This window comes from Apium graveolens, chromosome 3 (genome assembly GCF_009905375.1).
Source record: "Apium graveolens cultivar Ventura chromosome 3, ASM990537v1, whole genome shotgun sequence".
NCBI classification, from domain to species: Eukaryota; Viridiplantae; Streptophyta; class Magnoliopsida; order Apiales; family Apiaceae; genus Apium; species Apium graveolens.
In genome coordinates, this window is record NC_133649.1 from 265,199,675 (window position 1) to 265,226,150 (window position 26,476).

At 33.4% G+C, this 26,476-nt stretch overlaps 1 protein-coding gene across 1 annotated transcript; it reads left to right on the forward strand.

Moving 5' to 3' along the window:
• The first annotated feature begins 18,324 nt into the window (after positions 1–18,324).
• Positions 18,325–19,305, forward strand: LOC141714988 (uncharacterized). The gene has a single exon (XM_074518478.1). The coding sequence runs from the start codon at positions 18,325–18,327 to the stop codon at positions 19,303–19,305; it is 981 nt and encodes a 326-aa protein (XP_074374579.1).
• Positions 19,306–26,476: the final 7,171 nt, after the last annotated feature.

Consider the following 26,476-nt stretch of genomic DNA (forward strand, 5'->3'; position numbering starts at 1 on the left):
ACATAAACCAAGTCTCAATTCATATAACACTTTTATTTCTAAGTCAAGTACCGTTATTCTCGAGTCAAGTCCCATTATCCTCGAGTCAAGTCCCATTATCTATATTTCATTCGGTTCGATCTCCATAGTCTAGTCCATTTCTATAACCCTAGTTTTTTTACCTTTTAGAGCCGCATAACCAAACTCTCAATTCATATAAAACTTTCATTTTGCAACATCAATTTTTTTCATTATTAGAATTAAAATACTGTACAACCCAATAGTATGTTTGTTTCAAAAAGTGAATTTTAGTTCGCAATTTATCTTTGGACTTCGTTAATTCTACTTTTATTTTAATATTTTTCGAAATTGTTAATTTTAAAAATATTTTGTAATAATTGAAGTTAAAAAATAAATATACATAAATGTACATCCGGAGCCGATCCGATCCGAATCCGAATCCGAAAAAATAAATGGATATGGATATGGATTTAGGCCGATCTGATCCAAACCCGATCCATTGACAGGCCTAACAGGGGGTTACTAGTTGATTTTATAAACCACAGTAACCTGTGTGGCGACAAGGTTGATTGTGCATGTACAAGGTACATGGTCTTGTACTTAAACAAAAGATGTACATGTTTTTTTATTCTTTGATTATTTTCTTTTTCCTTTTTTTTGTTTTGCTTTCTTTTGTTTTGTTTTCTTTTTCTTTTCTTTTTCTTTTCTTTTTCTTTTTCTTTTTCTTTTTCTTTTTAAGTTTAAATTGTAATTAAATTAATTTATAAAATAAACTTAAATATAACTTATATTAATAAACTAATTTAGATTAATAAAATAAACTTATTTAAAGTTTATAAGATAAATCAATTTAAGTTTATTAAATAAATTATATTAAAGTCCTTTAAATAAATTTATTTAATTTACCAATTAAACTTTAAGCTTCGGCAGTTCCCTGAGCTGTTGAGCTGTATACCATGTGCACCTCTTCTCGTACTTTAACAGATAAACGTTCAATCCAAGTACGTTCCTCAACTTAACAATTCTTCTATAAATAATACCCAGATTCCTTTCACGTGCTGTTGACGCCTGGTGCAACTGGTCTGGTTCACAGACGACTAACCCCGATTCAGGTCTTCATATTATAGCCTTGATAACATTGTTAAGCTTGCCTCAACTTTATTGCTTCGAACACTGACTGTCAATAAACAAATATACTTTCACTGGAATCCTTTCTGGTACTTTAGACAACATCTTCATTAACCTCTGTCTATACCCTGTCTTCAATTCTTCAGATTCCTATGCTTCGAACACTGTCTATCTTCAATCAATGCCAATACACTGAAATCTTCCGGTAGCACTTGTATACTGAATCTTCAACATTTCTGAAATCCTGGAAGTCTTTAACCTTTGTTCTTCACTGAGGCATGATCATATTAATGAACTTCTTTCAGTGACCTGTAAACAGACTTCAGGTTTTCTTCTAATCTTCTGATTTTTTCGTATTTGCCTTGTCTTCATTCTTCCTGATTTCTTGTGTAGACGTAGTATTATTAACCTGTCATGTTCTAGTGTTGTTATCGTGTTGAGTTATCACGTAACTGTTCTTACAGCTACGCAGTCTCACCAACAATCTCTCCGTATTTGATTGTTAAACTTAACAAACAAATTAAATAGAGAGGATAACTCAACTAACAACTAGAAAAAGTAATGTACCAAGACTTATAAATAATGCTACTGGTTTTCTGGATCAAATACTGCATTTCCAGATTTCTTGAGTAACTGAAATGAAAGATGCTTGTTCCTCTAGCACTGGACTGATCTTCAAGTAGTTTCATCTTCATTTCCTTCTGCCCGATAACACTTCTCAGTCTTGAAGTAATCATCAGTAGTTTCTTTTGTACAACCATATTTCCTTTTGAGAAGCGCATATCTCTCTTGCTTCTCCCCCTATGAGAATCAACTTCTTAAAGGAGATCACCTTCGTCTACCACCTCTCCCGTATAATAGGATCCGCAGATAAGAACTAATGGTACTCCCCTTTTGGAAAACAACTTCTTCCCTTATGAAGAATAGTGATGAACCAAACCACTTCTTCTGATCACTAGGAAATCACCTTGTGTTTACCACCTCTTCCGTATAATAGGATCCGTAGTTACAAACAACAATGGTGTGGTGTAGTGTATATGTGCTTTACCTTTTTCCTCCTTCCTGCTATTTCTCCCCCTTAGTTGAGGAATCCTCCAAACTATTATATAAGCTTTTATCTCCCCCTTAGAGAAGGAATGTATGTTATCATCTGAAGGAGTTCTCATATGTTACTTGGTTGGAAAAGAAATAACAAGTCATAGTCTGATCAACCATGTCCCTTTAAATGCTGCAAGAATGACTTCACTGTTGATCATCATGTTCACCAATCTTCCCAACTCCTTATACCTCCCAACTGTGAGATCACCAATTGTTAGCTCCCAAAGGTCCCGAAGTATTCTAATCCAATCTGGAAATGTTAGGTCCCTAAGAGTTAGGTTCCAATCATAAACAGATTCGAGACCCGAAGTATCAAGAATTAGGTTTAGGGATATGGCATGGGATATGGTGTTTCTCTTTCTTCCTCACTGTGAGTGTGTGATTCTGTTTCGTGTACCTCACAAGTGTTTCACTCTTCTCTCCACTCGTGTTTACACTCATTCTCACAAGTGTATCACTCCTCTCATAGTTCCAAAATCCAGCTGTACCTGCAAGGAAAATCACCTTAGCCATCCTTAAGGAGGTCACAAGTGGTGCAATGGGAGTTCGCAAATCCCCATCCTTGTTAGATTCTTCAGATAAATCTGAGTCATAATCTACAAGTTGCTAGTTTCCCTTTTTGGGTTCCATATTTGAACTCTGGGAAGGCAAACAATGATCCAAAGAATTTAGCATAAAGATCAAAGTTCCCTTCTAATGTCTGTGAAGACATTTCCTTATGACTCATCAGGTAATATCTGAATCATCGTCAATAAATTTCCGATCTACACCTATGTCAGATCCACTATCCGCAGATACATCCAGGTTTATTAGTCCTGGGGAGGTGGACACTGACCACTGACATATGGCTATTGGATCAATATCCTCTCATAACACCTGTAAAGGTAATTGGTCCATTAAAGAACCTTGAACAATCGAATCTGACCGTAAAATGGTCGAAACTCTTGTTTTCATCAACTCATCCTTTGTGTGTGTAACCTTTCCTTGTGCATCAAGAATTGTTTATGTTTGAGGTAGTGACACTACATCGGATACCCTGGCCGACAGGCGAATTTCAATAGATGCACCCTATTGAGAGGATAAATCTAGTAACTGTTTTTGTGCCTTTTCAGCCATTACATCTTTTTGAGAAGATGTACGGGGGCTAGCAGTTGTCTCGGTTTAAATACTACTCATCTTTGTAGGAGACAGAGCTGCTGGGTTGACTTCAGAACCTTCCTTATGTGGTGCACTAAGGCACTATCTCCCTCACGCTCATTCATACTTTATTTTAGGGGTAAGAGAGTATTGGCTGGTTCTGTTTCTGTGTTTGTCTTTACAGTCTGGGATAGAAGTTATGGGTTTTCAACCTCATGACTATCGATGAAAGAATGTCATTGGAGGCTGAACCTACATCACAGAGCATATGGCAATATAGAGATAAAATGCACTTAAGATCTATAATGAATGAAAATTATGCATTTAATCTTTTGAGAAAAATGATGTACACTAGTGATTTCAAAAGATTTTAATGAAATAAGCAATCACCAATATGGAAAGAAGTTTGATTTTTCTCTTAAAACCGTTCGAGTGCACAAGTCTGTTTTTATGCCTAAAAAGATAAATGATTTGATAAGACACAGACTTATGACCTAGAAGTATTAAGAAGAAAAAGAAAGATTTTGTCTTTCAATATGAATGAGTTTTTGTAAAGGCATTGATCACTTAGGGTAAAGTCTAAGCGATTCATATTCATGTCAAAAGCTCCATAATCTATCTTTATAAAATTATAATCAACAACATTTTGTATTGATGAATAATCTTAATAAGACTGACTATGCTGCTAATTTCAAATTGTAGTGAATCTGTTAGATATAGCAAAGCATATAAATTCACTAGAACTTAAGATCTCATAATTATCTGCAACAAAATATTAACAATATATCATTGTCTGATACTTGTCAAGTATTTTAGATACTAATAATTATGTTGCATCCTATTTTAAATATTAAAATAAGATATTAATGAATTAAATACCATTTATCTATCAAAAAGACATCAGCATTCAATTTCACATATCGTACAATTGTTAACTCCTAACAACTGTAATATCTCAAATAATATTGGTTCGATAAATAATGCAACATTAACCAACATTGACTTGTTTGCAATCTTAGAAAAATATTATAAGTTCCATATACTTTGATCCATTGAGTATTGCATCTATTATCAAAGTATTTAGGAATTTACAAATAAGTATAAAAATTATTCTAACTTGACAACATATGGTTAATTCTAATAAAGCAATTAAACATTTTAACCATAGTTGTACTTAAGAAAAATTTCTACACTTTCTATATCAGTATAAGTGACTGAGGATAAGCATTGATTACTTAGAGGAGTTCAAAGTAATGTCATAAATACTAATACTTCACAATTAGTTCATAGTTGAACTCTTAACTAAGTATCATTGACTGATATGAGTCAAGAATTAGCACACAACTAATCATGCTACAAACATGATTCTGATTTCAGTGAATTCTTGAGATATAAGCATTGCTAAATTCACTAAAACCAAAATCTCATAATTAACTTATAACACATAAGTTACAATCAATATACTAGATATCAATTGTTGACAAATTTAGTTGTAATCAATCATGCTACTTATTTATTTTAAGTTAGTTTGAATTATGGAGTAAATAAAATCATTGAATTGCTTCAATTTGCATAATCCAAACTACTCAAATAAATATTAAATAAATAGATACTAAATATCTATGAGTTAGATACTAGCACTTAAATATTTTCATAATTATCCTTGAATAATCACCAAAAGGATATATGATTGATATACATGGTAATCACTCTCTGGATAATTAGTAATTTTAGAAATACTTTCTAAGCATATAAAATATTGAGAGTTTTATACACATGACTTAGAAGATACTTCAACTTTCAATATCAGTGATTTTAGAAATAAGCATTGATTACTTAGAACAAAAATTCTAAATAATATCACTAATACTAAAAGTATCACAATTATTCGTACATGATACAAATAACTATGCTGTATATTATTTTAACATAATTTAAATTATGAGACTGATATGGATGGAATTGTCTACAGTCATAATTTAAATCAATTAAAATAATATTCAAACTTAATGCTATAATACTTAACTACCACAAATGTATATGACATTGTAATCATGATAATCAAGATAGTAGCACTAAGTATGAGGTACTGGATTACTGATAAATTCACAAGTCCTTTAAATATTGAAGATTTAATACTTGTGAACTTATATTAAGAATTCCTTACAGATGGGATTTCCAACTAATATGCAATGAATGATATCCCACACTTACAAACCAGTCTTGAAAAATTAACTTTATTAAGTGATTTAATAAATGTTTCTGTCAGTAACTCTTTAACTAAATGACATGCTCTCGAATTAAATGATATCAGGTGTCAAGGTGCCTTGTCATAGAGTGTTCCATGGAGTTATTGGATTTGAAGTTGTTTTTTATCATAACAAGAAATTAATCTTCTTCCACGAAGTTGACAGCTTCTCGAGATGCTTCTTCTGTCACTTAAGTTGACAGCTTCAGAGATACTTCTCCTGTCTTTCTTACAACCTGCGTAATCTATATCTATATAGCCAAACATGTTAAGCACAATATCTTTAGGGTACTTTACTCCAAGAATTGGTAGTCCCTTGAGATATCTAATAATTTTGTTAATAGCTATAAGATTGGATTCTCTAGGATCCACTTGGAACCTTGCACATTGGCATCTTGAGAACATTACATGTTGTCTATTAGCATTTGAGTAAAAGAGTGAGCACGTCATACCTCTATAGCTTGTCATTATACCTGAGTTGTACTGATCAAGCTTTAGTGGTTTCTATTGGTAAGTAGTCTTGGCATGTTCAGAATCTTCCAAATTTTTGCATTTTCAAAAGATCCTTAACTTCCTTTTGGTTTACTTGTGCTCCTAAAAGAATTGTTCTTTTGGCTTGCTTGAGCTCCTAAAAGAATTATTCTAATGGCCTGCTTAAAGTAATCCCAAAAAGAATTGTAACCTTTCCAACATGCTCCTCTATACCTACTCTACAATTACTTAGCAAATAATCTTGCACAAGTCTTTGTTAGTAGACCAACATATAACATTATCATTTATATCACTACACATATATAACATTATGTTTGTTCCTAGTGATAAGAGAGTTATTAATATGACGACTCTACTAGTTTATATTAAACTGTAACTTCAGTTAGAGTGTCATACCATGTCCTTGACCATTGCTTGAGTAGTATACTAGTTCATACCAACCTGAAGTAAGCTTGTGAAGAAGAGATATACGTAGTCCAATAGATCTGCAACTGCAAAGTCCATGAACTGTTGTGCATTGACTTGCTCTTTTGACTCACCAACCAGGAGCGCACTTGTACACATCTACTAGAGTCCAATTCCAAGTGTAATGTGCATCAGGTGCCTGATATGTCGTAATATTTTCAAGTCTCGTCACTGGTGCTATCTGTTAGATACTGCTTCCTGATAATAACCTAGCATCCAGTTTGGCCTTGTCCCTCGTAACAATGCCATTGTCATCCAGTATTGACTTCTGGTTATCCTAGTACCAATTACAAAGTTGTCATTTGGTTTGGATACCAGCTTCCCTACAATCTGCTTGCTGATTGATTGAGTTCATCTTGCTTTACAATCACCCAATCAATCCGGATCCATCAGAGCTTCTGTAACTTTCTCAGTTTCTTCTTCAGATAGAAAACTAGAGAAATAATTATTCATACTCAGTAGCCCTGCTAATCATTACTCCACCATTTGGATCACTTAGAACTAGACTATGGGAATAATATTGACATCAAACCCTTGGTCTCAGCATATATGTTCTTTAGTGTCCTCTGATTTTCAATGTGGTGTTGTGTCTGACTAGTTGATCCTTCTATTGCTCCCCCTAAGCTGTTGCTGAGATTTCCTGAAAATCCTTACCCTTGCTGACTGGCTTCATTGAAATAATGAGTTGTATTATACACTGCCATTCCACTGCTTGGATATGAATCATCAATACCTTTAATTTCTCCTGTAACAGCTTAGAGCATGGAGTTGTTGAACTGTGCACTTAGACTTTCAGTCATCTTCTGTTGATCAACCACAAATGCCCTGTAGGTTGTAGACTCCACTGAGTAGCCATGGAAAATATCCTAACTGTAGAACATTCTCTCCAAACACTTTGAGGTTATTCAGTGTTTGCTTCTGTTGGCCATTAACTCATTAGTGGTCTTCATGTATACATCCAGATCAAGGCTTGATCTAACTTGTTACAAACTGTATTGACTGCTTCAGCCCTTTGGTATTTAGAAGGTCTTGATTAGCTTGATATTTCCCTTGTAGCTTTAATCAAGTTTCGATTCTTCCTTTGTACCACTCCATTCTGACACGGAGCTTCCAGTGCTGAATATGTCTCAAAATATTCTTGATGTTACAAATATTTATCAGAACTGCTTCTTGAATTCAGTCCCATTATCTGACCACAAGATCATTTCTTTTATAATAGCTTCCAGCTTGATCTTCTGATATGATCAATCACTATCTGTGATGTCTTATCTTGAGAACGCATGAACAACAACTTTGTTTAATAAGAGTAGTCAACCACCATCACTGAGGTATATCTTTACTTTGATGTGATGTTATCTTTGACATCCCTTTCTGACATGCCTCACATTTATTATCTTCTAAATTCAAGATGAGGCAGTCCTCTCGCTAAACCCTTTTTACAAAAGAGTTCCTTGTGTTGATGTTCAAGGGTGAGAGCTTCTAATGCCATAGCTAAACTTTTGTGAGATGAAACTTTATAGTAGAAACCATTTACTTCACCTTTTCAGTATTTCCAGTCTAGCCACGAGCATTTCCTTTCCTTACTCTAAGAAGAGCAAGCTTCTCAACCTTCCTGCTTCAGATGAGACACTAATCCTTCTTTGAATTGACATTTTGTCCTTTGATGCATAACTGTCTGATAAGAGGATTTGTGCCTTGATTCTCCAGCAAGGAAGTTGCTTCAACTGTTATCAGTGACACCAATGATTAGTTGTTATCAGTGATACCAATTGTTCAATTCATTATGACATCCCTTTTTCTGTATAGCTTATCCTGTAATGAAAACATTTGCTGTCATCTCCAAAGATTATTGACAAAATAACTTTTTTCAATCACATTTGATTGTGAGGCTCTTTCTTTGATCATATGCCTTGAGTATGAATTACCAAGAATACATATGAATCAATTAACCTGTTATGTCCTGCACTCACAAATGGATTAACAATTCTTGGTACCCAACTTATCAGTTTGGGTCCAGATGGATTAGAGATTTTACTATAAACAGAGATAACAATAACTGCAACCTTATCATGCTCATTCTTATCTTTGACCGACCATTTTCTCCATTTTAATACCCTTGACAGAATTGTCTCTAGGCTAGGGGAAAATGGTTCGAACCTTACAAAAGGAGGACTAGCAGTCTTTACCCTATTGTAATCCTAATCATGCTTTTTCTACAGTTAATGCAAGTACTAAAAGATGCATTCATGGCATTGTAATATACAAGCATTGAATTGGGAATACATGGCATTCATTCAGAAATATTATGCATAAGAATTAAGTAAAACAGGCATGATATGGAACAAACAGAATTAACAAATAAATCACTAATTCTATCTAGTCCAATCCTGTTGATGAATCTCATCTATCTATCTCAATCTAATTATAAATTAATACCTCTTAACAAACAATTCAGTTCAAATGAATAAATCACAATGTGATAGGATAAAGAGAGTAAGCATTAACAAAGGTCTTATATGCTGGAAAAACATATACCTCACTAAAGCAATTAATCATGTTCAACAAATATTCAAAAACATATTTAAGATCATCTACAGTAACATGCACAAGTTAACATCAATCCTGGTTACCAGAAAAATAATCTAGTGAACTAGCTCAGCATTATCTATGTGTGATGCTATCATGCTTGTGCGAGTGTTAAACATTTAAACACTAAGATCTTATCATGCATTGAATATTGAGAACAACGTATTGCAGTGGTTCAAGAATTTGAAACCTAAGATATGTGAGTTGGACCATCTTCAGAGATTGCTATGAAAGCAAGATATTCATGATTCTCGTCATCTGATCCATCCCAACTCTTTCCCGTGCACTATAATTTTTGACTGGCTGCTTCCCTAAGAAAACATTCCACCTTTGTCTCAACTCTTCAACTGAATCCCTACTCATCCTTGTTTGTCAAGCTTCTTGTTCTGTTGTAGTAAAACCCCTGATAGTTACTTGACACATATGTCTTGTCATAACTGTAGCTATCAAATCTTGTTTATGTCCCATTCTCAGTCTTGTAATCACCCCTTGAACTGAATCTGTAAGAATCTCTGCTTCAGAATAGATAGGCTTGATCCTTGGATGTAGCTTATGTATTCCTTGTGAATCTGATACGACCAAACTTCCCTGACATGTGAAACACTGCCCTGACGTCCAGTCCCTCAAGTACTTCTACCTAAGCTTCTTCTGATTTAGCTATCAGTAATACTTACATTTTGTCCTGAGGTTCCAACTATACTGCATGTGACTGAGATATTTGTTTGTCCCCACTATTCTCTCTGACCTCCACAATTCATGTTCCTTCTGACCTCCACAACTCCTGCATGTTTGATCTCATTGATTCCCGGATAAATATAGCATTGGTACAAACCACTGTATGACTGTATAATCTGGAATCATAGAGTTGTCTTAAAATCTCCGAGAAAAACTGTACCCGTAAAAATTTTATTCATTCCCTGCATCTGAAAACCTAGTGGTATCCTATGGAGTAAGCCTTTGAGGAGGTTCCACAATTTTCATCTGTAGGTCTTGAAATCATTTCCATTGGAGTAAGAAAACCATTATCTATAATTTACGTCTGAATAGCATATGGTCTTCGTTTTCTTCGAAAGATTAAAATCCACTTTAAAATCCCGGAGGAATCCCGAGTCCACCAACACTTGAGTACCCTTAATTTAATAATTAAGAGAAATTTAAATTTCCAATATATTTAATTTTCTTAGAAAATAAATTAATCAAAAATAAATATTTATGTAAAATCTAATTTTCAAGAATTTCGCATTTTCTTAAAAATTAAATAGAATGTAAATTATTATTTAAGAAAAAATTTAAATTTAAGAAATTTAAATTTTACAGAAAAATAAATAAATCATAAATATAAAATTAATTAAGGGAAAAAAAATGTTAAGTGCGGTTGTGGCGACAAGATAGGTGTTCTCTCCCCTGTAGCCTAAACAGTTTTCTTTGCCTATGTAGCGACATCCGCGCGAACATATCAATCGCCACAGAGTGTGTGGCGACTACTTCCTTCTCCTGTATGCGCACTGTGCAGTAGCAGAGGCTGTTGCAACTTGGAACTTAATAAAATTGATGCGTCTGTTACAGCCAAAGTATTCCCGCGCGTGTACTTCCTAAACAAATTGTCGTAGTTTATTTGTTTCTTGCGGGTGGAAAGCTATTTCCTTTTGGCGCGTCTCACACAATCAACAGAAGGCTAAATCCTTTCATTTACCTGCCAAAGTACTAAGTTGCCAATATATTTAATTAGCTGCCGAGTGAATCAAAAATGGCACCTAATTAATTGCAAATAGCCGAAAACCAATCTGGCAACAAACTGACTTGAAAATGTACCAAAAATAATAATTTAAAATAATAATTTTATTAACTAAAATTTAAATAATAAATTTATTTAAGTTGAATTTATAAAATAAATTTATTTAAATTGAGTTCATAAAATAAACTTATTCAAGTTTAAATAATAAACCCATTTAAATTAAATTTATAAAATAAATTTACTAAATCAAATTTATAAAATAAATTTATGTAAAATCAAATTAATAAAATAAATTTATTTAAGGATCCTGATTTATGTATCAATCAGTCAGCTCTGATAACAATTGTTAGGTCCCGAATTATCGTAGAAGGGGGGTTGAATACAATAATCACTAAATTAAAAATTCTTTCGAATCTTTAGCGGATAAAATATTTAGTGCTCGGTTAGTGGTTCGTGTTCTTGAGAGGAATAGTGTTTGGAACGATAAAAATGAGGAACACAAAATATTCGGGGAAATATATATTCGTATATAAATCCTCGAGGGTATTGCTACACTCCGGTAAATAAATTAACCGACTATAATCTAAGAACAACAAAGTTCCTAGCTACTACAAAGATTTATAAATTAAATCCTATACAATAATCTAGCTTTTGTTTGTACAAGAATTTAATTACCGGGTAACGATTATAATGCCCCTATGAATATACAAGAATTAAATCGGGCATTATAACGTTACTCCGGTGATAAGTTAAATGGATATACAAAAAACTTGAGCTTCTCTGTAAATCTTCACTGCCATTTTCACTTCTCTTTTTGGGAGAGAAGATGAACAGTAAATAATTCAGAATGAATGGCTTTTTTTCTTCTGCTGCAATTGTGTAGACTTTATCCAATAACTTGTGGCTGAGGAGAGAGGAGCTCTGTGGCGACAATTTCTTTACTCTGTGGCGACATGAGCTCTGTGGCAACAACAGGGGGAGGGGTAATCTCCTGTGGCGACAGGTTAGTTTACTAGTACAACAAAATTGATTATTAATAAACTAACTCCCTTGTGGCGACACAAGGGGTTACTAGTTGATTTTATAAACCACAATAACCTGTGTGGCGACAAGGTTGATTGTGCATGTACCAAGTACATGGTCTTGTACTTATTAAAAGATGTACATGTTTTTTTATTCTTTTGATTATTTTCTTTTTCTTTTTTTTTGTTTTGCTTTCTTTTGTTTTGTTTTCTTTTTCTTTTCTTTTTCTTTTTCTTTTCTTTTTCTTTTTTCTTTTTAAGTTTAAATTGTAATTAAATTAATTTATAAAATAAACTTAAATATAACTTATATTAATAAACTAATTTAGATTAATAAAATAAACTTATTTAAAGTTTATAAGATAAATCAATTTAAGTTTATTAAATAAATTATATTAAAGTCCTTTAAATAAATTTATTTAATTTACCAATTAAACTTTAAGCTTCGGCAGTTCCCTGAGCTGTTGAGCTGTATACCCTGCGCACCTCTTCTCGTACTTTAACAGGTAAACGTTCAATCCAAGTACGTTCCTCAACTTAATAATTCTTCTATAAATAATACCCAGATTCCTTTCACGTGCTGTTGACGCCTGGTACAACTGGTCTGGTTCACAGATGACTAACCCCGATTCAGGTCTTCGTATTATAGCCTTGATTACATTGTTAAGCTTGCCTCAACTTTATTGCTTCGAACACTGACTGTCAATAAACAAATATACTTTCACTGGAATCCTTTCTGGTACTTTAGACAACGTCTTCATTAACCTCAGTCTATACCCTGTCTTCAATTCTTCAAATTCCTATGCTTCGAACACTGTCTATCTTCAATCAATGCCAATACACTGAAATCTTCAGTACCATTCACTACATGTTCCTTAATGAAGTGGTACTTGATGTCTATGTGCTTTGTTCTTGAATGCTGTACTGAATTTTCAGTAATGGCAATAGCACTTGTGTTATCACAGAAAATGGGAATCTTATTCACCTGTAGTCCATAGTCCAACAGTTGATATTTCATCCATAAAATATGTGCACAGTAACTACCAGCAGCAATATATTCAGCTTCAGTTGTAGAAGTAGAAACTGAATTTTGCTTTTTACTGAACCAGAATACCAGCTTGTTTCCTAGAAATTGACAGGTTCCTGTTGTACTTTTTCTATCAATTTTATAACCTGCATAATCTGCATCTGAATAACTAGTTAGATCAAAACCAGAATCTCTAGGGTACCAAAATCCAAGTTTTGGTGTTCCCTTGAGATATCTGAAAATTCCCTTTATAGCTATTAAATGAGATTCTCTAGGATCAGCCTGAAATCTAGCACAGAGATAAGTAGCAAATATTATATATGGCCTACTAGCTGTTAAGTACAAAAGTGAGCCAACCATGCCTCTATAGCTTGAAATATCCATAGACTTTTCAGTAGTGTTGAATTCAAGTTTAGTTGCACTGGCCATGGGAGTTTTTGCAGATGTGCAATCCATTAGATCAAACTTCTTTAAAAGATCATAAATATATTTGGTTTGACTAGTGAATATTCCATCACTAACTTGCTAAACTTGTAGACCAAGAAAATAAGTTAGTTCTCCCATCATAATCATTTCATACTTACTTTGCATCAATTTGGCAAACTTTTTACAAAGTTTTTCATCTGTAGAGCCAAATATAATATCATCTACATAAATTTGAACAAGTATGCTAGAGCCATTAACATTCCTAAAGAATAAAGTTTTGTCAACAATACCTCTTGTGAAGTGATTTTCTAAGAGAAACTTTAACAAAGTATCATACCAGGCTCTAAGTGCTTTCTTCAGTCCATAAAGTGCTTTCAAAAGATAGTAGACACATTCTGGAAAATTTGGATCTTCAAAATCAGGAGGCTGACTGACATATACTTCCTCCTCCAAATCTCCATTCAGAAAGGCACTTTTGACATCCATTTGATAGACTTTAAAATTGGCATGGGCTACATAGGCTAAGAAAATTCTGATGGCTTCAAGTCTTGCAATAGGAGTAAAAGTTTCATCAAAATCTATTCCTTATTGTTGAAATTAACCCTTAGCAACCAATCTAGCTTTGTTCCTGACAACTATGCCATTTTCATCCATCTTGTTTCTGAATACCCACTTGGTGTCAATAGAATTCTTTCCTTTAGGCCTGGGTACCAGCTTCCATACTTTATTTCTCTCAAATTGGTTTAGCTCCTCTTGCATAGCTAAAACCCAATCAAGATCCAACAGAGCTTCTTCTACCTTTTTAGGCTCTTCCTGAGATAGAAAGTTGTTGTACAAACATTCATCTTGAGTTATTTTTCTTGTTTGAACTCTAGAAGATACATCACCAATAACGAGCTCAAAGGGTGATCTCTAGTCCATTTTCTCTGTTGAGGTAGATTAGCTCTAGATGAAGAGGCCTCATTGTTGTCTTGATGTGTGACTGTGTTTTGATTAGAAGAAACCCCCCTGAGTTTGTGGATCTTTGATTTGAAGAAGAAGTTCTTTCTGTAAGTGATCTGTTTTGGCTCTCAGCTTCTCTGATTGTTCCGACGGATGATGCACTTTGTATCCCGATGGATGAAGCTGATTGTCTTCCGATGGATGATGTATTTTGTACCTCGACTGATGCTGAATTTTGTGCATCATTAGAGATAGAATTTTCTGCATTATCCTTAGCCACTATTTTTTGATCACTATTATCATCACTGTCATCACTGATTATCTCAACATTGTCAAATTTGAGGCTATCATAGAAACCTTCATCTTTTAGTCCTTCAATCTTCTTATCATCAAACACAACATGTACAGATTCTATAACAATGTTTGTTCTAAGATTGTAGACTATATATGCTTTTCCAACAGCGTATCCAACAAAAATTCCTTCGTCTGCCTTAGCATCAAACTTTCCATGCTGTTCAGTTTGATTCCTTAGAATTTAGCATTTGCATCCAAAGACATGAACAGAATTTAGAGTTGGCTTCCTATTCTTGAACAATTGGTAGGGTGTCATGCATTTTGCTTGATTGACCAAATAAATATTCTGAGTATAGCATGCAGTATTCACAGCTTCAGCCCAAAAATATTTTGGTAACTTTGATTCTTCTAGCATTGTCCTTGTAGCTTCAATAAGAGATCTGTTTTTCCTTTCCACCACTCCATTTTGTTATGGAGTTCTAGATGCAGAAAACTCATGCATGATCCCATTCTCTTCGCAAGATAATCTTATCACAGAATTCTTGAACTCGGTTTCATTGTCACTCCTGATTCTTCTTACTTTGAAATCAGGATGATTGTTGTCTTACCTTATGTGATTGATGATGATTTCACTAGCTTCATCTTTGGATTTTAGAAAATATGTCGAAGAGAACTTTGAGAAATCATCTACAATTACTAGGAAATATCTTTTCCTTGAGATGGAAAACACATTGACTGGTCCAAACAAATCCATGTATAATAGTTGCAAAGGTTCTTCAATTGTTGAATCAAGCTTCTTTTTGAATGATGCTTTAATCTGCTTTCCTTTCTAGCAGGCATCACACAGACCATCCTTAGAAAACTCCACTTGAGAAATAACTCTAACCAATTCTTTCGTGACTAGCTCATTCATGGTCTTGAAGTTTAGACGGGACAGCTTCTTGTGCCATAGCCAACTTTTATCTTGACTTGCTTTACTGAGAAGACAAGTTACAGATTCTGCATTTGTTGAGTTGAAGTTAGCTAGATACTGTAAAATTCGTAATTTTATTTTTAATTTATTTATTAGAAATTAGATATTAATTTGTCTAGATAAATATTTTAAAATTAGAATATTCTGAAAACATTTTGTGCAAGGTAGTTGATTTGTGAAAAGATTTGTTATTTGTGGAAATAAGTGTAAGAATAATTTAGAAAATCGAAATTTTTTTTTTAGTTTAGGTAATTGTGTGTATCAAATATTTTATTTATGGAATTTACTTGGAGAGGTTGTAAATCTTTAGGAGGAAATATTATTATTTCCTAGTTGAGATTAGGGTTTTGTGTGCTTATAAAAGGACCACATTAGACTATAATAAGAACCCGTACAGGGTCATTAATTCTTTGACTCGTTAAAGAGGTACCAAACTCTTCTGGTTGTTTATATGTTTCTGTTACTACCTGTATGTGTGCCATGGCCATTGTTTATTATATTTTAACATGCATATTTTGCTTTTGTATGAGTATATTCATCTTTATCCCGCGTAACGAAGTCAATTAAAGATTATATGTGATCCTGCTTTAATGAACAATGTGTGATTTGTCTATATATGTCAGCATGCCTACATTACTGTTTTGAATATTTATAATATTTAATTGGCCTCCTGTAATCTCATGTTCATCGTATTTGTTCGCGTATGCTGATATTTTCACTGTCTTAAATTACCACTGTCATTAAATTGTTTTTCTTTGTTTTAACAAGGGGCATGTAACTTGATAAATATTTGTTTGCTTGCATGTTAAATTTCTAAATAAGAATACTAGGTTGTGTGCTTCTTGGTTGTATAGTTATATTATGGATTTAGTATAAAATATGTTCTAATTGCATGTGTAATTATTTATGTAAACTAAAAGAATGATAAATGTGATTATTTATTTTATGTGATTAAAAGTAGATTTGTGATATTTAGACTTGATAATTATTTAAAAAGATATTTTCAAGAATTAATATGCATTATGTTTTGATCATTAGTTAAATATAAAATATTTTTCGTTTAAGTTAAAAGGATGAATGCATGCCAATAATTGAACATAACATGCTGCGTGAGATTGATGTGAGGCTCGGTTGTGTTTTTAACCTAATATGCATGCCTCATATTTATTTTAGTTAATTAGTTAACTAATATTGCATGTTAAAGTTTATCAGGTTGTATGTTTATACTTAATGTTAGGTTAGCCACATTAATAACAAGCTGGGCTTTTAAAGGCCCATTTGCTTTTACTTGGTTATTTAAACTCTAAGTCCTGGGCCGATTATTTTAGTTAGATAACAGGGAGTATGCTTTTAAGATTATAAATTTCGGGTCACTTGAATATAAATTGTAAAGTTAGTTTCTGTTTAGTAGTTTTGCTGTGTTAAGTGTGTAAGTTGATTAAGTATGTAAATTTTGGTCGTCTATGAATTAATTTCTAAGATTAAAGTTTGGTCTAGTCCTTATATATGTGGTCTTCTTGTGTCGTATGTTTATAGTGCAAGAATAAAATTTATTTAGAAATTTAATAATTAATTATTTTCCGCTTGGTAAATTTTAGGAATTGTTCGCGTTGTTAATTTCGGATTTTAAGTGTCGACTTTGAGGTAAGTACTTTTGACTTACTTTTAATTTTCGGAAAAGATATTTTAATTCTGTTTTTAATTTCGTATAAGATATAAGAACTCTGATTTCGAAATTTATAAGATATAAGTATTTGTGAATTTTAGAACTCAGTCTCTACGTTTTCGAACCCGTTCGTAATTTACGCTATAGTTCCGGAACTAGCCTTAGATACCCTTAGTAGGCGCACAAGTGTGCAACTTTAGATACCTATTAAGGGCGCGTAATTATTGAACTTTAGATGCCGACCACTGGCAAAGTGTGGTATAAAGAATAAGAATAAGAATTAGATGCCGGCTACTGGCAAAGTGTGGCCGTAGATCAAGACTGTGGTATTTATAAGAATTATCGTTTCGTTCTGTTTTATTCTGTTCAGATCTGTTATAAAATCTGTACTGTTATAAACTCTGCTCTGTTCTGTTTTAAATTCTGACTTATAAAATATAAAACTTTGGGTTGGATTTATTTTAGAAAATGTTTTACAAAATTATTATTGTTTTAAGAAAAATCGTTTTATCAAAACACCCATTGTTTTTCTGTTTAAAAGTTAGTCAATTTGTACTTGCTGAGCTGTGTAGCTCACCCCTTTTAACATTTCAGGTTCGGAATTTGGAGCATATTAAGATTAAGGAATGAGAACTATGTGGAGATCTGTGCTGCTTCGTTTTGTGCTATTTGAATTAGAATAAAGATTTTGTTTTTAGAGAATGAATTTAATTATCTGTTAGACAATTATTATCGGATTTATGGAGCTGCGTCTCTGTTTTTATGATTTTGATTATTGAGTTTGACCGCTGCTTTGACCTTCGTGATATATTTGAATTATCGAATAAGAATCTATTTTATTTAAGTTTTGGTATTTAGATTTAATAGTCCGGAAGTGCGGGCTGTTACAGTTGGTATCAGAGCAGGCTGTCCTTCGGAGTGTATTAGGTATGGGACTAGTACATTCCCTAGGATGCGATCCTTTAGACTATCGTATAGGTCTTAGAAAATTATTTTGGATTTAGGGCATTTATTTGTGTGATTATTTGATATGTTTGACTTTTGTGACTATAAGTTTAGAATTTGTTTTGTGTGTTCTAGTAAAGATGGATGGAGAAAATCAGAACAACAATGAAAATCAGGGCAATAATGATGAAGGAGGAAACGTCTTTGACCAGCTGGCTGAAACTTTAGCTGTGCTTGTGAATCAGCAACCAAAGCCCAACATCGTTTCTCAGTTCAAGCGTTTGAACCCGCCAACTTTTGATGGAGCTACAGACCCGGCTATCGTTGAGATGTGGATCCAAGAGATGAAAAAAGCTTTCGGACTTCTGGGGAGCAATGAGGAACAGAAGGTAACCTTAGCTGTGTACCAATTGCAAGGAAGCGCTTACGACTGGTGGCTTATGGAAAAGAGGAAGAATGAGACGACAAATCTTGAAGAAAATCATGAACCGTACACTTGGGCAAAGTTCAAGAAGGCTTTAGAGGACAAGTACTTTCCGAGAACAGTTCGTCTGCAGAAAGAGAGGGACTTCATTCGACTTCAACAAGGTGGAAGAACCGTCATTGAATACGAAGCAGAATTTGCAAAGCTTGCGAAGTACGCGTCGACCCTAGTAGCAGATGAGAGCAGTCGAGCACGAAGATTAGAGGAGGGACTTCGAAGTGACATCAGGAATTCAGTGGCGTCGTTTGAACTTCAGACGTACGAGGTTGTCCTCAACAAGGCATTAGTGATCGAAAGGGGCTTGGCAGAATCTGAAAAGGCGTCTGGCAGTTGGAATAAGAGGCGGTTCACTCAAACTAGTGGGCAATCTTTTCAAGGGGGACCACTCAAGAAGCCACACGTGTACGATAACATCGGAGGTCAAGGTGATCGAGAAAGGTGTTCGAGGTGCGGCAAGAATCATCCCGACAAAGTCTGCCGTTGGAATACTGGTGCTTGTTTCCATTGCGGAGAAGTAGGACACAAGATTTCGAATTGTCCGCACAATCCGCCACCGCCACCAAGGAAGGAAGCAGATAACAAGATGGGCAAAGGACGTGTGTTTCAGCTGACAGAAAATGACAACTATCGCAATTAAGGTATGAATTCTTTTCTTTAGTGACTTATTTAATTTATTTATGTTATGTGAATTTGGGGACCAAATTCTTTTAAGGAGGGAAGAATGTAAAATTCGTAATTTTATTTTTAATTTATTTATTAGAAATTAGATATTAATTTGTCTAGATAAATATTTTAAAATTAGAATATTCTGAAAACATTTTGTGCAAGGTAGTTGATTTGTGAAAAGATTTGTTATTTGTGGAAATAAGTGTAAGAATAATTTAGAAAATCGAATTTTTTTTTTTTAGTTTAGGTAATTGTGTGTATCAAATATTTTATTTATGGAATTTACTTGGAGAGGTTGTAAATCTTTAGGAGGAAATATTATTATTTCCTAGTTGAGATTAGGGTTTTGTGTGCTTATAAAAGGACCACATTAGACTATAATAAGAACCCGTACAGGGTCATTAATTCTTTGACTCGTTAAAGAGGTACCAAACTCTTCTGGTTGTTTATATGTTTCTGTTACTACCTGTATGTGTGCCATGGCCATTGTTTATTATATTTTAACATGCATATTTTGCTTTTGTATGAGTATATTCATCTTTATCCCGCGTAACGAAGTCAATTAAAGATTATATGTGATCCTGCTTTAATGAACAATGTGTGATTTGTCTATATATGTCAGCATGCCTACATTACTGTTTTTAATATTTATAATATTTAATTGGCCTCCTGTAATCTCATGTTCATCGTATTTGTTCGCGTATGCTGATATTTTCACTGTCTTAAATTACCACTGTCATTAAATTGTTTTTCTTTGTTTTAACAAGGGGCATGTAACTTGATAAATATTTGTTTGCTTGCATGTTAAATTTCTAAATAAGAATACTAGGTTGTGTGCTTCTTGGTTGTATAGTTATATTATGGATTTAGTATAAAATATGTTCTAATTGCATGTGTAATTATTTATGTAAACTAAAAGAATGATAAATGTGATTATTTATTTTATGTGATTAAAAGTAGATTTGTGATATTTAGACTTGATAATTATTTAAAAAGATATTTTCAAGAATTAATATGCATTATGTTTTGATCATTAGTTAAATATAAAATATTTTTCGTTTAAGTTAAAAGGATGAATGCATGCCAATAATTGAACATAACATGCTGCGTGAGATTGATGTGAGGCTCGGTTGTGTTTTTAACCTAATATGCATGCCTCATATTTATTTTAGTTAATTAGTTAACTAATATTGCATGTTAAAGTTTATCAGGTTGTATGTTTATACTTAATGTTAGGTTAGCCACATTAATAACAAGCTGGGCTTTTAAAGGCCCATTTGCTTTTACTTGGTTATTTAAACTCTAAGTCCTGGGCCGATTATTTTAGTTAGATAACAGGGAGTATGCTTTTAAGATTATAAATTTCGGGTCACTTGAATATAAATTGTAAAGTTAGTTTCTGTTTAGTAGTTTTGCTGTGTTAAGTGTGTAAGTTGATTAAGTATGTAAATTTTGGTCGTCTATGAATTAATTTCTAAGATTAAAGTTTGGTCTAGTCCTTATATATGTGGTCTTCTTGTGTCGTATGTTTATAGTGCAAGAATAAAATTTATTTAGAAATTTAATAATTAATTATTTTCCGCTTGGTAAATTTTAGGAATTGTTCGCGTTGTTAATTTCGGATTTTAAGTGTCGACTTTGAGGTAAGTACTTTTGACTTACTTTTAATTTTCGGAAAAGATATTTTAATTCTGTTTTTAATTTCGTATAAGATATAAGAACTCTGATTTCGAAATTTATAAGATATAAGTATTTGTGAATTTTAGAACTCAGTCTCTACGTTTTCGAACCCGTTCGTAATTTACGCTATAGTTCCGGAACTAGCCTTAGATACCCTTAGTAGGCGCACAAGTGTGCAACTTTAGATACCTATTAAGGGCGCGTAATTATTGAACTTTAGATGCCGACCACTGGCAAAGTGTGGTATAAAGAATAAGAATAAGAATTAGATGCCGGCTACTGGCAAAGTGTGGCCGTAGATCAAGACTGTGGTATTTATAAGAATTATCGTTTCGTTCTGTTTTATTCTGTTCAGATCTGTTATAAAATCTGTACTGTTATAAACTCTGCTCTGTTCTGTTTTAAATTCTGACTTATAAAATATAAAACTTTGGGTTGGATTTATTTTAGAAAATGTTTTACAAAATTATTATTGTTTTAAGAAAAATCGTTTTATCAAAACACCCATTGTTTTTCTGTTTAAAAGTTAGTCAATTTGTACTTGCTGAGCTGTGTAGCTCACCCCTTTTAACATTTCAGGTTCGGAATTTGGAGCATATTAAGATTAAGGAATGAGAACTATGTGGAGATCTGTGCTGCTTCGTTTTGTGCTATTTGAATTAGAATAAAGATTTTGTTTTTAGAGAATGAATTTAATTATCTGTTAGACAATTATTATCGGATTTATGGAGCTGCGTCTCTGTTTTTATGATTTTGATTATTGAGTTTGACCGCTGCTTTGACCTTCGTGATATATTTGAATTATCGAATAAGAATCTATTTTATTTAAGTTTTGGTATTTAGATTTAATAGTCCGGAAGTGCGGGCTGTTACAGATACACATTGCCTTTTCTCACTCTAGTGAGAACCACTTTGTTGTTCTTCTTGTTTGTCAAAACACAGGCTTCTGTATCAAAAGTAACTAAGTTGCCCATATCACAAAGCTGGTTGATACTCAACAGATTGTGCTTGAGTCCATCCACTAGGGCAACCTCTTCAATGATGACATTATCTTTTGAAATCAAGCCATATCCCACAGTATAAACCTTGTTGTCATCTCCAAAAGTAATATTTGGGCCACCTCTTTCCTTGAACTCAGTGAGTAGGGTAAAATCTCCAGTCATGTGCCTTGAGCAACCACTATCCAGATACCAAAGATTCTTTCTGTTTCCCTGCACACATCAAAATCAAATCAAGTTGATTTTGGTACCCAAGTTTCCTTGGGTCCTGCCTTGTTAGGCTTTTTCCTTGGTTTCTTAGGTTTGACCTTATTTGACTTGGGTATTTCAGATTCATTCTTTATCATTTGAGTTGGTCCTTTGAAACCATTAACTGAATTAGAATTGTCATGCACATTTTGGTTAACATGAAAAGGCATGCTATGTGCAAACATGTTATTCCAGTAAGGCATATTAAATGGCATTTGAGGCATACTAAATGCAACATAATAAGGATTAGGTGCAAATCGCATATTAGCATACTGTGCATTCAAATTGTATATAGGCATAACATTTACAGGAATTGTAGGTATGTTATGAAATGAAGGTGGTGCAGATATAGGAGCAGGCATAGCAAGTTTGCAATTAACAGACAAATGATTAACACTACCACACTTAACACAGATTTTTCGTGGTGCATATTTATCGGATCTGTAGTTGTTATGTTTGTTAATTCCTACTTTCCTACTTCTATTGTTTTTCCTTTTTGACTCTGCTTTCATTTCAATTTTCTCCAATCTGTCATTTAATTACTTGATAGACAGATGACCTACATTGACTCTTTTGTTCTTATTCACTTGACTTGTTTCTCCTGGAACAAAGTTGTAACGACCGAGAATTTTACGTCGTAATTAAGAAAGTAAAGTGCGTGTTATATGATGAGATTATAATTACGTGATTAAGTGGTAATTATTTGTCATATCTGAGGAGCGTGGATAAAAACGTTCCAATTTAAAGAGTCAGCTTAGAAGTTGAGCTGTGGTGTCGGGCCGTCAGGTAGAACGGAACCCGTCCTAATATAGAAATTAAATAATATAAAATGTGAATTATATGTGAAGTGAATGAATAAAGTATTTCGTCTTAAGAGACGTGTTAATTGGCAAAGGTAATGAGAAGCGTATTCGAAACGCTGAGCGTCGGGCCGTCAGGCTGAACGTGACCCGGTACGCGTAAAAGAGGATAAAGATTTAAGAGTGATATATTTTATAATCAGACCTGAGTCGTTATATGATCATATATGTGTGATTGCTTGCCTGTGTGCATGACTGTGTGTTCTATGACATTTTTTTTGGATTAAAAGGAATTACTTGATTTAAATAAGGGTTTATTTAACCTTCGTGCATTTTTATAAAATCATCTGAGATGGATAAAAATATGAGATTTGTTCTGTTATCTTCGTAGAGGTCTTAAAGACTTTTTAAAAATGATAAGTGAATTTAATTGTGGATCTTTGCATTTTTAAATTAATTTTATGTGGAAAATGTATTTATTAAAGCGAGTTTGCAAAATTCATATAAAATCAACCGTTCGCTCAAAAATTCATTATGAGTAATGGTTGGAAAGCTAATTTCGAGATCTACGTGATAAAGATTTTTATTTAAAGCAATTTCATCGTTCCGAGAGAAGCCTTTGCAGATTAATTTTAATTTCTTTTAAGGATAAAAAGAGAGTCAAATTAAGCAATAACCAAATTACCATATTACCCTCCCTTGGTAATATAAAATCACCCCACCTCCTTCTCTTTTCTTTTCTTCCCGAGCCCTCCTCTTCATTCTCTCTTTCTCTCATTTCTTTTCTCTCTCTCTCTCTCAGGTTTTTCTCTCCCTCTCGGTACTCTCTCTTTCTTCACTCTCTTTCACTTGTTCTTCACTCATTTTCGGGTATAGAACCCTAATTGTGTGAGAAATAGAGATATCCACTTGTATTCATTCATGCATGTTGCCATTTTAAAGTTTTTGGGAAAGATCAAAGTTGAGTTTGGTGATTTTTGAGTTCGGCTTTCATGAAAATAAAAAGGGGTCTTGTGTTTTGAATGAGGATTGTGTTGCATGTGTGATTACTTGAGTAATTGGTGGTTGATGGATGGAAACCCCCGAATGGGGGCACCACCGAGATGCCACCGCCACCGGTGATGAACTCCGGTGAACCGTGGTGAGCTATGATGCTTTGACTGAGCTCTAATAATTCAAAAACTTGGTTTCGAGTGTTGCATGTTTGTTTTTTTTTAGAGAATCCAAATGTTGATCTTGGTTTAAAAATGTTGTTACACTCAAATGATTTGATGAATGTTTATAGTATCGATTTGAATTAGGATTTGATTGTGATTTGAAGGTGTGTATGTTAAATATGATTGCATGTTGAGTTATGGTTCGAGAATTTGTTATAAAGTTTCGGTTTTAAAGAATGAGTGTTAAAATTATTATTGATCAAGTACTTTTGGTTTAGATTAAACTCAATTCTTGATTTTTGAACTTGCATGTTGGTTTTTGCTAGTTGCATAGCATTTTGTTGAAAAAGGCCGAATGGCCATTATAATTTTAAAGAAATCAAGTTGATTGTGGTTGATTGCATGATTTAATGATTTGATGTTAAGAAATAGAATGATTTATGATTCAAGGAGTAAGAATATCAAGTTGCATGTCTTGTTTTTGAAAAAGGCCGAATGGACTTAATCTTTAAAGTTGTTTGATTTAAGTAAACTTGATTAAAGTAATAATAGATTGTTATTAGCTTGAAAAAGGAATGAAATTCTTGATGCATGCTAAGTTAGGTTCGAATTTTTATGTTAATAAGAAAGGGAATTGATTTTGTGAGATGATCTTGGTAAACGCTAAGTATGAATAGCCTAAAAGTGATTGCATGTTAGTTTTACAAAGGATCAAGATGTGCATGTCAATGGTTTGTCCTTGAGATGTGAATTTGAGTTATTGCCGAATGAAATTGAATTAAAATAGATTAATTTGATGAATTAATGGATGTATGTTGTAATTTAGAGAAAAAAAATCAATTGTGTTAAGGAACTGAGTTGGCTTACGTGGTAAAGATAAAGTGTTTGATATCGTGCTAAGTTGAAATTGAATTGCATGTGAGCATGTATGTAGTATTATGATTCGAATTTTTATGAATACAAGAAAGAACAGTGGTTCTTTAAAGGTTGTTAAATGAGATACTTGTTTATATGAATTAAAGTGAATATTTGATTGGTTCTATGGTAGGTATTTGCAATAAGGCCGAATAGGCCATAAGAAATAAAGATCAAAACTTGATTTTGGTAATTGAAAGAACGATTGAATGTTATATGTGAAAATCTTTGATTTTGCTTGATTGGTTCGAATTAAGGAATAAAAGAAAAGGGAATTAAGTCGATTGATATAAGTGATAGTATGCACGTAAATGTTTGGTTGTGAATGGGTCTAGTACTCGTAAAAGAGTGGTGTTAGTGTGATTTGAGAAGTAGCCTAGGTCAAGCGAGTACGCTTTGATTGCTAGGTATATAAGGATATGAAACTACGAGAAAGAATTGTACTATGTGCTATGTGCTATGTGTTGTGTGCTTATCTGTATAAGCTATATTCGTATGCTCGAGTTAAAGATATAATCGAGTTATCGTATAGAGAGATCGTTCCGGGAATGAGAGTTGGGAATCTAATTAAGGTTTTCGTTTTTATTGTAGATTCGGAGCGTGAGGGCATTCGGGCTAGGAAAGGGAAAAGTATACTAGGTGGCAGTAGTTCTAACTCTGATTACTTGTGTAAATGATTATAAAGGAAATGTTGTTCATACCATGTAGAGTATTGAACTGTTAAAGTATAAAACCCTTGCTTTATGAAACCCTGATATTGATTTAAAGTACCCTTTGTTCTTGATAACCTGTTATTGATAATCCTATTGATTTCACCCTTTAATAATCTGCCTTTCTGTTCAAGTTTCCTATAATGCCATGGTCATATTGAACCTTAATTATCTTGGATAACTCTGTTAATGATACCCTGTTTCTCTTGATCGCACTAATGGTCCCTAAGTTATTACTGATCCTTCAAATTTAATGCCTTATTATCCTTGATACAGAATTCTTGAGAATTGTTCCTTGCGTATCTTTGATTCACTCCCTGAACTTTGTTTTTTTTAAATCTGAATTAAGAATGAGTTTCGACTTGAAAGAGTCCGAATGATTTTAAAGGCTTGGTAATGATAAAATGAATTTTAGAAAACCTATTGTTTTCCAACTCAAGGTTTTCCAAATGAATTCCTGATGGATTGGATTGAGACGTAAGAGGCTAGTGGGACTAGTCCAGTCATGGTAAGAGGCTAGTAGGACTAGTCCAATTTAAGGCTGAAATTATGCCGAATGGTACCTTAAAGACCGGAATGGAGGTCGATACTGGCTGATCACCCGTATATAATGAAATGGAAAGATAAGTGATC